Genomic DNA, 12968 nt, shown 5'->3' with positions numbered 1-12968 from the left:
AAAAAAGTAACTCAAATATAAATGTGTACATTTTAAAAAGTAATGCATTACTTTACTCGTTACTTCAGAAAAGTAATATTTTTACAGAATGTACATTACCTGTAATGCGTTACCTCCAACACTATACTATTAAGTAACAATTAAAGGTTAAAGGTAGTTGAAAAGCTGAATAAAGTCTGTGACGATCTCTCTCACAATGTGCATTATTAGTATGACAAAAACTGTACAATTTACATTGTCACAGAATTTTCAATTGGGCTGCATACAAATAGTGCAAATAAAAGGACGTGATGTATTTAGTGCAAAAGTACAAGTGAAATAGTAGGGTTTTAAAAAAAATCACCAAAATAAAGAGTTCATAACCCTACAATGTAAACTACAATTTACCAATAAATAAGCAAGACAGCAGAATAATGAAGTTATTTTCATGAAGTGCCTACATGTAGATAATGGAGATATTATGTTAGGGAGATTGATTCCGTGATGAAAAATATTATAGAAACCACCAAAATTCTAATGGTTTCCATTAAAATCCCATGAGGAACATTAGCTTTTACCATTTAAACCATTACAAAATTAATTTTAGTATGTTTTGGGCACTATTCTGGTAGGATTTAATGGTCTTGCCAATTAAACCTTAACTCATTCCATCAATGATCATTATAGTTTATATTACAACCAATTACTTACATTTCCATTAAATCCTACAGAATTTCGGTGATGTTATTTTATGCAGGGTTAGGCTCTTATAGGTACTGACACACACAGCTTGTGTTCTCCTAACCCTAAGTCCCATTTCCCAATGTTTCATAGATTTTTTTACAGTTTTTTTCGATTGCTAAACGTCAGTGGGCACAACTGGAGTCAAATGTGCAAAACTCAAACTACAGTCTGCACAGCAGCAGTTCATGTGGACCAAACTCTAGTTTGTTTTTCATTGCTTGAACACAGTTTTCAAAACTCTACACACTTATCCCATGACTTTAAACCCAACCTGCACAACACTGTGAATTTACAGCACTTTGTTCAAATGCTAACACACTGCTGTCAAAACTGTGAACCACACATTCAAAACACAATTCATTTCAGACTTGTGCCTTTCAAACACTGCTGATTATAATTTCATATAAATATAAATTCCAGTTTCATATATAAAATATTACCTTTCATGTACTTTTAGTTTCTACCTTTTTTTCTCATTACTGTAATTCTGTAAATTACTGAAGCAAACTGCTAATTTTCATTTACCTTAAAGAATTATGATGTTCTAAAAATAATAATTCATGTGATAAATCAATCAATAAATCATTCTGTGAAGAAAATATTACTTTGTATGAAGTCACTGAAATTGTTGAAACTGTAAAGATAAAAAGTTCGTATTTTGTGTATTGGTGTTTGATGTTAGTGTTTTTCTTCTCAGTGTGTTCTGAGTGACAGTGTGTGTTATCTCAGTGAGGGTTGTGTTTGACTGTTTTGAGTCACATGTTAAGAGTTTTGCTCACGTGACTTTTGGTTGTGCAGATTGTAGTTAGAGCTTTGCACATGTAGCTCCAGTTGTGCTCACTGTCGTTTAGCAATCGAAAAAAACTGTAATGTTTGATGTATGCACAGTTTTTGGTCTCTCTCTCTCTCTCTCTCTCTCTCTCTCTCTCAGGGTGGAGTTATAAATAAGCTCGCGCGGCTTCAGCATCACTAGTGTGGCGCGAGCAGCGCGCGCAGACACTCGTGTTAAAACGCTAGAGTTAAACTGATATATTTATATCTAAACTCTGAAGTGAAAGTGTGAATTAACTGAGGAGAATAAAGCGATTTAAAGTGACAGGCGGTGAAGCGGCTCCGCTAAACTTCGGTGAGTGAGTTTGTGTGCGCGTGTCACACAGCTAAACTGCAGTTTCTATCTTTCTCTTCTATTAATAACACACACACACACACACACACACACACACACTACTGTCTGTCTCGGGTTCTCCTGCACAAGCTGGAAACTCTGAAGCGAAAAATACCTGTTTAAAAATAGACACGCAACGCGCGCGCTGTGGGTCGGATCTTCAGTCAGTCAGCTCGCCCGCGGTCCTTCAGAGTCCGAGCTGATCTCCAGTCAGATTCCGGTAAGACTTTACTCTTCTTACTGTTTAAACGTTACTGTAACGATAGGCATTAATATAAATGTATTGCACTGACTGACAGTAATATAACTGCACTGTTATTTCAGACATATTATACTGTAACAGCTCTGTTGTATTTGACAAGCGTTATTATAACATTATAACATGTTAATGTTATTTTAACTGACAGTGTTATACTGTAACATCTCTGTTATAGATGACAAGCATTATTATTATAACATGACTGACAGTAATAAAGCAGCACTGTCTACATCATCTCCCTGTAACTAATAGCCACTAAATGAAATGATGCACAAACTTAGAGCGGGTAGCACTGTTGCCTCCCTCCCCGGCTGGATCAGGAGTTTTTTCTGTGTAGAGTTTTTATGTTCCCCCTGTGTCAGCGTGGCCACTGGTCAAAAACATGCAGGTTGGTTGAATTGGAGATGTGTATGGATTAACCCGTTTTCACCATGAATGTAGCCATAGATGCTGGAATTGTGTTAAGATTAAAGAAATAATTCACACACAGCACATTCACAGCTTTCTGTTGTGTTTTTTTTAGGTGTGTGTGTATCAGATGAACTCATCATGGGTGAAGCGTTCACACACACGCATCGCTGCGGGAAACATCTGCGTCTGCTGCTCATCATACTGTTGTCATGCGTGTGCGGCCTCATGTGTGTGTGCATGCTGCTGCTGACGCTCACAGGTAACACACATAAACACACATGTTGTAAGTCATTATAATACGAGTATGAACACATTGAGTAATGAGACAAATAAGTGTTAAATACCAACTGTGGTGCGTGTGAACGCTGTAAACATACACACACACACACACACACACACACACACACACACACACACACACACACACCTCTAATGTTATGAGATATTAGGGCACGTTCAAGTACTCGCTGTGATGTGTTTGTCTGTGTTTGTCGTGCTGATGTCTAAATGTGTCTTCTGCCATGAGTCACAACATGATTTTCAAAGAGAAATCTGAAATAACCTCCACCCAAGAGTAAGTGTGTGTGTGTGTGTGTGCGTGCGCGTGCGTGCGTGTTGGTTATCCTCTTTTCTATCCGTCTTTTTTGTTTCACCTGATTTAAAGTTATAGCACTGATGCGTCACAAGGTCAAAAGGTCACAGCCTGGACAGACAGAGGCTTGCAGATGGTTTTTTGTTTTATTTCTTCATTGTGCTCGCTCTCTCTCTCTCTCTCTCTCTCTCTCTCTCTCTCTCATTTATTGGCTGGAGAGTGTCTTTGCTGGGACGTGCTCTGTAAAGCTGAGATACTTGTCCTGTCCGGACGTTTCCCCTGTTTCTGCACTGACACACAGTGTTTGATGTCTCTGTCTGTCCTCATCACAATGCCGGTCATTTATACAGTGACGCTCAGGACTAACAACAGGAGATTCACTTTAGGACCTCTGCAGTTTCTTGATTCAAACAAAAAACAGTTTTCAACAAGTGTTGAGTTATTGTTACAATGTGACCCATGTAATTAAAGTGTTGTAAATAAATATAAAAGCAAGGTTGCGCTTTTAAAAATAAACCATTATTTTAACCCTCAATTCTGTACTAAACACATACCGACAATAAAGCAATAAACCCCAAGAAGCAGTGGGTTACCAGTGCATTTTATAACAGCTAATGGGCGTTGTTAGGCACGACGCGAAGCGGAGTGCCTAAAACCCCCTTAGCCGTTATAAAATGCACTGGTAACCCACTGCTTCGCGGGGCTTATTGCGTTTATAAAACGGTTACTTCATATGCATAACGTTAGCGGGATTTTATATAATAAAACCCAAATAAGTTGTAATTATATTAGTACAAATATTACTCTTCCGCCAAACAAAGTAGTTCCCCAGAATCATTAATTGTGCAATTGTAGACAAATTAAAAATATGAATAAAGACTGTGGTGTTTATTTTCATAAATCAGTACGCAGCAACAGTGGCGCAGTGATACTTATGTAATGTGGTCTGAACCATGAGGTTACCGGTGTATTTTATCACGGCTTAGAACGCGTTTCAACCAATCAGAATGAAGAACCAGAACTGCCCGTTTTATAATTAACATTATACTAGAACTGCACTTCATAATCTCTGTCTCTGTGAACTTTTTGAGTGTCACTTATAGATGTGACGAGCAGTACTGTATGTTTACTTACAAGTTGCTGTTGTCACAGTGTTGGTTTTCTTACTGGGAGTTAGGGTTTAGAAATTCTGTTAATGTAGCTTTTATTATAATTGTGTGTGTGTGTGTGTGTGTGTGTGTGTGTGTGTGTGTGTGTGTGTGTGTGTGTGTGTGTGTGGTCCCCACAAAGATAGTAATACCAGTGTTTTTGTGACCTTGTGGGGACATTTTGATGTCCCCATGAGGAAACAAGCTTATAAATCAAACAGAATGATGTTTATTGAAAATGTGAAGTAGTAGAAGTGTTTCTGTGATGGTTGGGGTTAGGGAATGGGGTAGGTTAGGGGAATAGAATATACAGTTTGTACAGTATAAAATGCATTACGTCTATGGAATGTCCCCACAAAAGTCAGTCAGGCAGTCAGTCAGTCAGTCAGTGTCCTCACATCTTCAATAGTTGCTGTGATCTTCAGGTCATAGTGTGTCTGTTTCTTTTATTTACATATTTTTCACGTTAATACAGGTTTTTTTGGAAATGGCTTGCTGGATACTGGAGGTTCGGTCTCCATAGCAACCAATGCGCCCTTTAGCGGTACAGGCCCCAACCAATCAAGGGTCAACAACGGAACTGTGTCGGCAAATACTATCACACAGCAGGCTGTCCCGCCAACCACCCCAGTGCAGTGGGACTCCGCCCAATGGATGCCCCGCACCTCCTCATCAGGTCCCACCTCCACTGCCTCTGGGTTGACCGAAGTTTTCACAGTGACGAGCATCCAAACAGAGGCCGGTATGGTTATGAGACGTACACTACACTCATCGCTCATCCCAATCACTAATCTAACTCTTTTCTATTTCAGTAAAGTTGGAAATTAATAAGAAGTGAGTTTTGCACCCTCATCACTGATGTGTACATCTGACAACTGTATTGTGAAGTGTTTCCTGGAATGAGAGGTTACTGCTTCTTATTTTTAAAGATCATCATTTAGACATTCAGGGCCCAGTAGATCTTCAGCAGGTCCAGATGCTACTGGAGCAGAGAAGACATTCTCACTCTTTCTCTGTCTTCCTCTCCCTCAGTCTATCTCTCTCTCTCTCTCCGTCTTGTTCTTTCCCTCTGTCTCTTTCTCACTCTCTCTGTCATCATTTTTATAAACAAACTTCTTTTATCCTCTGTGGACAAGCTGCTAATGGAATGTAAAAACAGATTCTTCTGTCTCTCTCTCGCTCTCGCTCTCGCTCTCTCTCTCTCTCGCTCTCTCTGGGTGTATGTGAGAGAGAGGGACAGAGACAGAGTAATTTAGTGTCCTTAGTGAAGGTTTTGTCCTAAAAGTGACTTGAATCCTGATGCGTGCGTGTGTGCGTGCCGGATGACCTCTACAGGAGTGTGTTGTTGCATTTGTCTTCCTATACAAACAGACTAATTGTGTGTGTTTTCTGTGTGTGTGTGTGTGTGTGTGTGTGTGTGTGTGTGTGTGGATGTGTGTGTGTGTGCTTGTGCGTGCGTGCGTGTGTGTGCCTGTGTGTTTGTGAGATAGATGTTCTTCTTGTCTTTCTGACTTTGACTTAAGCTCTGGAATCATAATTACAATCAATGACTCCTAAAAAGCACACACACAAAGTTTCTTGGCCGTCCAGATGGGGAAATACAATAGATGTCTAATATTTTTTTGTATTATTTAACAAATTATAATAGTAAACTACGATATACATATAGCTGCAAGTGCCAATTATCAGGGTCCAAGTAAGAACATGGGGAACAGGGCCTCAACTTGAAAATCCTGTGGATAATATGGAGACAGATATTCAGTTAAAACGCTCTAACTGTTTGCCTAGATGTAGAACTACAGCAAGTACTCATGTGGGAATTAAAAAGACTGCTCATAAAAACATTGCTGGTTGCCCCTGTAAGCGGTCCTACTCAAACCCGCTGCCCTGAGCAAGACTCGAACCGTCTGGACTGGGAGTCAGGCACTCTAAAACGCAGGCTAAAGGCCGTGACCTCTAACATTTGTCCCTAGAGCACCTCAGGTCAAGGAGTGGGATTTACTTTACTGTACAGCTCTCACTGACCTCGGTTACAACCCCCTTCCCTTTGCATGTTAGGTCAGAATGTTGTTTTCTACATTAAAAAAGCAACATCCAGGCATGTTATATGATGAACCACACTTGGTAAATATTTTTAAAAATCTAATCTTCTAGAAAAAACAGTGTATCAAAACTCTTTTAACATCTTTTTGTCATGAGGGGCTAAGCCAAGTACCATGCAAATCAGATAAGCAGCCTAAGATGGGTTCATTAAAGTTTTTATAGCATTTTCGAAAATACTTTATTGATTAACATAAAATACAAATGTGCAGATGTACACTTCTTAATGTTAAAAGCAAAGATTTAAATGAAACAAAAATGTTAAACGGTCTATTAGAGCACTGCTGTGGAAGCTTGTTTTCGCCTTGTTGTAAAAAAAATAATAAAACAAAATTGTGACTTTCTCAGAATTCTGACCTGCAATTCTGTGATGTTGCTAGCCGGTTGCTAAGGTTTTTAACCCCCTGAGCTCCGACCATTTTGGTCACTGGCAGAGGTTTTGACATGCTCTTACATTTGGTCTTTTTTCAGTTGCTTTAAACATAATAATGGCTAATATCACAACACTGAATTCAGCACAAACTGTGCTAAAATAATATTTGAGTAACATTTTAAGGAAATTATGTTTATGCGTGGTTGGGGTTAGAAAAAATAAAATGAAATAAAAGTTGCTGAAATAAAGCCAAGAAACACATACTAAACGTGTTCTTGTAGAGTTGTGAATTTGATACAAAAAGATGTAAAAACCATTTTACCCACTCATTCACATGAAACAATATATTGATTTAAGTTTTGTAAGACATGTCTACTATGTGCATGATTATTAATTATGGAGTATTTTAAGTTGTTTCTGTTTTGATGAGGAGAAAACACTTAAAAATGCGCTGCTACGTTTTTGGACCCCTGGGAGTTAAGTGGTTGCAAGGGTATAGCTATAGCAAGGTTTTCTATGTGATTTCTAGACTGTTGCTAGGGCAGTGGTTTTCAACTCTGTTCCTAGAGGCCCACTGCTCTGCACATTTTGTATGTCTCCCTTATCTGACAGACTTAGTTCAGTTCATAGGGATCTCTACTAATGAGCTGATGATTTGAATCAGGTGTGTTAAATAAGGGAGACATACAAAATGTGCAGATCAGTGGGCCTCCAGGAATAACGTTGAGAACTACTGTGATAGGGTATTATGGGTGGTTGCTATGCTGTTTCTGTTGCATTCTGTGTGGTTGCTAGGTTTTTTAAGTTATTTGTGTTTCAGAATTCTGACTTACTTTGTATCTCAGATTCATGACTTTGTATCTACAGCATGTGTTAGACATTTCAGGGCATTATACTTAAAAAAAAACACTATGTCAGACTGTAATAATACTGCAGGAGTGACAACCTGAGATGGTGTACTATCAACAAGTAGTTTTCCTTTAACATCTAACTGAATATATAGAAAATACAACATGTGCTGGACATTTTAGAGCACTCTAATTTAAATACTCTATCAACTATATAGCAATGCTCTGTCAATCCCCGGAACAACCCAACAACTAGAAACACTAACAACCACATAATACTGTAGCAACTGCCTATCATTTACTCACAGACACCCTATTAGATGCATAGCAGTTCTCTGTCAACCACCCTGAACTGCCTAGCAAGTTTATAACCCACCTAAAATACCCTAGTAAAGGCCTATCCATCACCCAAAATGTTATAGCAACACCATTGCAATCACCCAGAAAACCATAACAATATTCTGGCAACCAATTAAAATACCCTAGCCTAGCAACAGCCTAGCAACAACCAATAAAAACCTAGCAACTGCCTAGCAATCAGTCATAACACCCTAGCAACAGTCTAGCAATCACCTAGAAAACCAGTGCAATAGCATAGGAACCAACCAGAATGCCACATCAGCAGCCTAGCAATTACCCATAATATCTCAGCAATTTCCTTGTAATCCCACAGAACATCAAAGCAACAGCTTAGCAACCACCCATAATACCCTAGCAACAGTCTAGCAATCACATAGAAAACCATAGCTATACCCTAGCAACCGCTTAAAAACCTTAGCAACAGCCTCGCAACCACACAAAATGCAACAGAATTGCAAGTCAGAATTCTCAGAATTATTTTTTACAACATGGCGGAAACAAGCTTCCATACACCACTGTGTGGCCAATAGGGTTATTTACTTATTAGAGATTTATCCGATTTCCTGCTTTTCCTATGACAGGTTCCTGCGCTGACATCACAGAGAGTCAGTGTCACATGCTGCCGTACAATCAGACAGGCTTTTTGCTGGGGATGACGTTGGTCAAGGGCAGCGATGTGCAGATGTTCCTGAAGTTTTTCAGCTATCTGGGTCGTCTGTCCTGTTACAGGCACATCATGCTGTTCGGCTGCGCCACCGCGCTTCCACAGTGCATCGGCCGCGATGACGGCAGGTATAGATGTTTGACTGTCAGTATCACTGTGCTCCATTAAAAAGTAATGCTACACTTGTGTGTCACCAACACAAAAACAATACAATTGAAGTGACTTGAAGGTCAGATATGAGATGCGATGGAAAGTCCATTATGCAGTAAACCCCTGACCCACAACCTACTGTATATTAGCAATTGAACAATTGAATAATTACATTGAAAAATCTGTATGTGTACATGGAGAATAAAATCAAATTTAAAGGGTCAGATAATATTTAAAGAGAGAACAGCACAGCCACACAGAATGTGAAATCTAGAGTAGTCCAACCCTGTAACAAACATGTATATTCAACACTCTTTTTTTTTTGACAGGACACTGATACTGCCCTGTCAGTCATTCTGTGAAACCGCTCGTAAAGCATGTGAGCCTGTCCTGCAGATGTTTAATGCCTCCTGGCCGGAGTTTCTCCGTTGTTCCCAATTCACCAATAACACAGGCGCGTGTTACACACCCCGTCACACCCGAGGAAAATCCTGTCAGTCTCACACACACATGCGCTTACAAACTACTTAAAGTAGAGATCTGCAAATTATTAATCAACTCAAACTTTATTTTTTCTTAAGCCGTGTCTGGAGGAAGTGATAACTTTCTGTGTGCGACTGGAATATGTGTTCCCCAGAAATTGGTGTGCAACGGGCACAATGACTGTGATGACTGGAGTGATGAGATGGACTGCAGTAAGTGTGTGTTTTACTCTAATGTATACACTCTCGTAATCCAATGATAAGGTTAGGGACATCAAAGTTTGATTTCACTCATTGATTTCAATCTTTGACATGATCTCACAGTGTCACATACAAACAACCAACAAAATGAACCTGCTGTCTGATGCTAGGATATATGTGCAGATAAGATGTTGTTTAATAAATAAATCCAAATGGTTAGGCTTCATATCCTCCAGTGAGCACTTCAGATGGTTAGTCATGATATCGTCTCTCTTTCTCTCATGCAGCATGTTCAGACAATCAGTATTTGTGTACGACCGGCCGCTGTGTCTCGTCTGATCTTCTGTGTGATGGATATGATGACTGTGGTGATCTCAGCGATGAGCAAAACTGTGGTGAGTTTCAGTGCCATCAGTCACCAACATGATTTAACCTAACAAGAACCTAAGACGAGACTACAGAGAAAAATAACAGAAGAGCACCTAAGAGGAATCGAACCATGCCTTTTGCACTGCTACTGCAATCACACTACAGAAACTTACCCTAACCCTATTTCTGAAGTATTAACTTTTTCTTCGCCAGCATTTTTTTTTGCCAGCCAGCACCAGCCTTTATTATGATTTTTAGAAAAGTTTAATGCCTTCCAGAAAATGTTCTTCTTTAAACAGACTTTCCACAAACAGACTTAATTACTCTGCTGATTTTGGACATTCAGGTATGATTTATACATCATTTAAAATGTTAAAGAGTAACTAAACCCTAAACCAACTTTTTTTAGTAAGTTTTTTGACATTTGGATATAAAGTGTTTCAATACTGCAATATATGGTGTAAAAACGTCTGAGTGCTGCCCTCTTCAGGTTGAACGGTGGCTACTGCAGTTGAATTTTCCTATTGGATGTTGGGTCCAAATAATAACTTGTGACGTAAGCAGGTTCAAGCTCACCACGCCTTTGTTACGATCTCACCACACACTTAGTTCGTCCCCTCTCTCTCCGTTGGGATCTGCCCACTTTTCTCGCATTTTTCAAATATTGTTGTGGGTGGAGTCAGGCTCTGACCAGGGGTTTAGTTACGCTTTAAAGTGTCTATTTTTTTGTGTCCACTCCCAATAAAAACAGAATGTTGTGCTTTTTTGCAAAATTAAGAAAATAAACATGATGCGCATTCTGTCCTCTCTCCCTCAGTGAAGTCCTTTCAGAAACACATCCGAAAAATTAACTCTAATGAATACTTGTCATACAAACACAAGATAAATGTCCACATCAGGGGTGCCCAACCCTGTTCCTGGAGGGCTACCATCCTGCAGATTTAAGCTCCAAACCCAATCAAACACAGCTGAAGCAGCTAATCAAGGTGTTCAGGGTTGCTTGATGATTACAGACAGGTGTGTTGGAGCTGAAGTCTGCAGGATGGTAGCCCTCCAGGAGCAGGGTGGGACACCCCTGGTCTACATAATGCTTGGAATGTCTACTTTTAAATGATGAAAGTGAAATCGAAAACAAATATTCTCATTCGGTGTAAACTTTATTAGAAGAGGGAGACGTAGTGTCTTTCTCCTGTTACCTGATTATCTGGAATGAGCTGAGGTTGTCACACCATCCATATGCATTAAGGGCGATTTATAGTCGTGCGTAGGTCCTACGGCGTAGGCTATCTGTAGCCTGTGCGTAGCTCTGCGTAGCCTGACGCGCACCTCACAAAATTTTTAACAGCGCATCAGATGTACGCGGACCGCAAGCGCTGTGATTGGTCCACCAGAACCCCTCCCGTAAGGTAAAAAAACTGCGTCATAGGTATTTCCGTTTGTGATGAGCCAAGTTGAGGAGTGATTTAACTCAAACTGCATCAAAAGTCGCTGTTTATTTACTTCCATCATTGCTGGTCATCTCAAATTATACACAACAAGTTGCTGTTTCTTCTTCGTTTGTGGGTTAACTTGCTTAGCTTCTTCTTCTGTGACGACTTCTGCTGCTACTGTGGTTACACGCGTGGTTACTGCCTACAAGCGGTCTGCGGGGGTGTTTGCACGTCGACGCGGACGACGACGCAAAAGTATAAATGAAAACCGATGCGGAACCTACGCCGTAGGACCTACGCACGACTATAAATAGCCCTTACTCTCGCCTCCTGTAGTCAATGGACACACAATCTCTGATCTAGTCTCTCCATTCATTGCTTTCCTGAGTTGTTTTATCCGAGTGCACCAAACATGACATCTTAATCCTTATTTACTTGTGTATCTGTGTTACTAAAAATTCTCTCCAGACGCAAGTAATTTCTTTGTGCTTTCATTGGACAGTGTGAGGCGATGAGCAAATGCACACACAAACACGAGGCATCCCATTTGACGCGCTATGTGGTATCTTATACTGTAAATAATGCAATTATAAACATGACATCTAAATCCTTATCTACTCAGGTCTATCTATGCACAGCAAGTTTATTCAATCACACGAATGTTCAGGCATTCCTTTGTGCTGCTTTCACAATCAACACGTGATGGAGATATGCCGTCTATAAACAAACACAAAGTATTGTTAAGTTGACCATGCTCCTCGCTTGTTGTGTTTGTACTATAATAATTACAAAAACACATGTCGGGACAATGATAAGCAGTTCTTCTTCTGTGCTTTTTATAGAGGGTATGCAGTGACGTCACTTTTCCATGTGAGCACGCCCTGTTGACTGGCAAAACATTCAACAAAATGTCTGGTTTTCATAGCGGCCGGCTACTGCGAAAAACACCAGTAAAACTGAGAAATAACAACTTAAATTTATATTAGTTGGCCTTAACAGCTAACCTAAAAACTTGCCAAACAACCAGTAGTCTGTGGACATTGGCATATGGCCAGACATTGCTTTTCCTGACATATCCCAGACAGCAGACGACTCCGGGACATGTTTGTCTTGTCTAACACTATTAAACCATCCCACCTTTGAAGAACACAAGTCTCATCATAATGGATGTTCTTTAATGAAGATTCGCTGACAAAACTTTGCGATTACACAGAATAAGTGTATTCATTGGGGTATTTTTATAGGATTTTTTTATTCCCAAAACTGTACATACCTGACACATGTCTACTGCTACTGATTTTACTACTAGATCCTGTTCTGAAAAGTCTTGTGAAAACATGTTTAGAATGAGTTTTGTGGACTTATATCAGTGGCTTAAAAAATTAGCTTTTTCAAAAACCACGCATAAACATTCTCTCAAAAATATAAACATGTACATACATGTTACTTACATAATATTGTAGCCCAGTTTGTGCTGAACACGGTGTAAGAGACGCTTGCCATTATTATGTTTTTAAGGAACTACTGTAATTAAAGCACAAATGTCAGTGCTGGTCAAAACTTCTCCAGGGCCCTAAAAATCCCTCAGACCTCATAGGGTTAAACGTCAACACTTCTAAAATCAAATGCCTCTGATTGTGAACGTGATTATTATGCATGTGGAGTACTGAGATTTGATTCCCATTATAGTGTC

The 12968-nt window shown here is 39.7% G+C and overlaps 1 protein-coding gene across 2 annotated transcripts in view; it reads left to right on the top strand.

The window, feature by feature from the left end:
* The first annotated feature begins 1624 nt into the window (after positions 1 to 1624).
* Positions 1625 to 12968, top strand: part of corin (corin, serine peptidase) — a 24011-nt gene continuing 12667 nt past the window's right edge. Inside the window, exons 1-8 of one of the 2 annotated variants that reach the window (XM_073875674.1) lie at positions 1625 to 1849; positions 2018 to 2108; positions 2671 to 2817; positions 4774 to 5040; positions 8561 to 8771; positions 9123 to 9286; positions 9375 to 9488; positions 9764 to 9871. In XM_073875674.1, coding sequence (XP_073731775.1) covers positions 2697 to 2817; positions 4774 to 5040; positions 8561 to 8771; positions 9123 to 9286; positions 9375 to 9488; positions 9764 to 9871 — 985 coding nt within the window. In that variant the 5' untranslated portion in view covers positions 1625 to 1849; positions 2018 to 2108; positions 2671 to 2696. Of the gene's footprint in view, positions 2109 to 2670; positions 2818 to 4773; positions 5041 to 8560; positions 8772 to 9122; positions 9287 to 9374; positions 9489 to 9763; positions 9872 to 12968 lie in introns of both variants that reach the window. The other variant, XM_073875673.1, reaches the window with a different exon arrangement.

The sequence above is a fragment of the Misgurnus anguillicaudatus genome, chromosome 13 (assembly GCF_027580225.2).
Source record: "Misgurnus anguillicaudatus chromosome 13, ASM2758022v2, whole genome shotgun sequence".
In the NCBI taxonomy this organism is placed as follows: domain Eukaryota; kingdom Metazoa; phylum Chordata; class Actinopteri; order Cypriniformes; family Cobitidae; genus Misgurnus; species Misgurnus anguillicaudatus.
The sequence above is the reverse complement of the archived record's forward strand: the minus strand, read 5'-3'. Positions and strand labels throughout refer to the sequence as shown.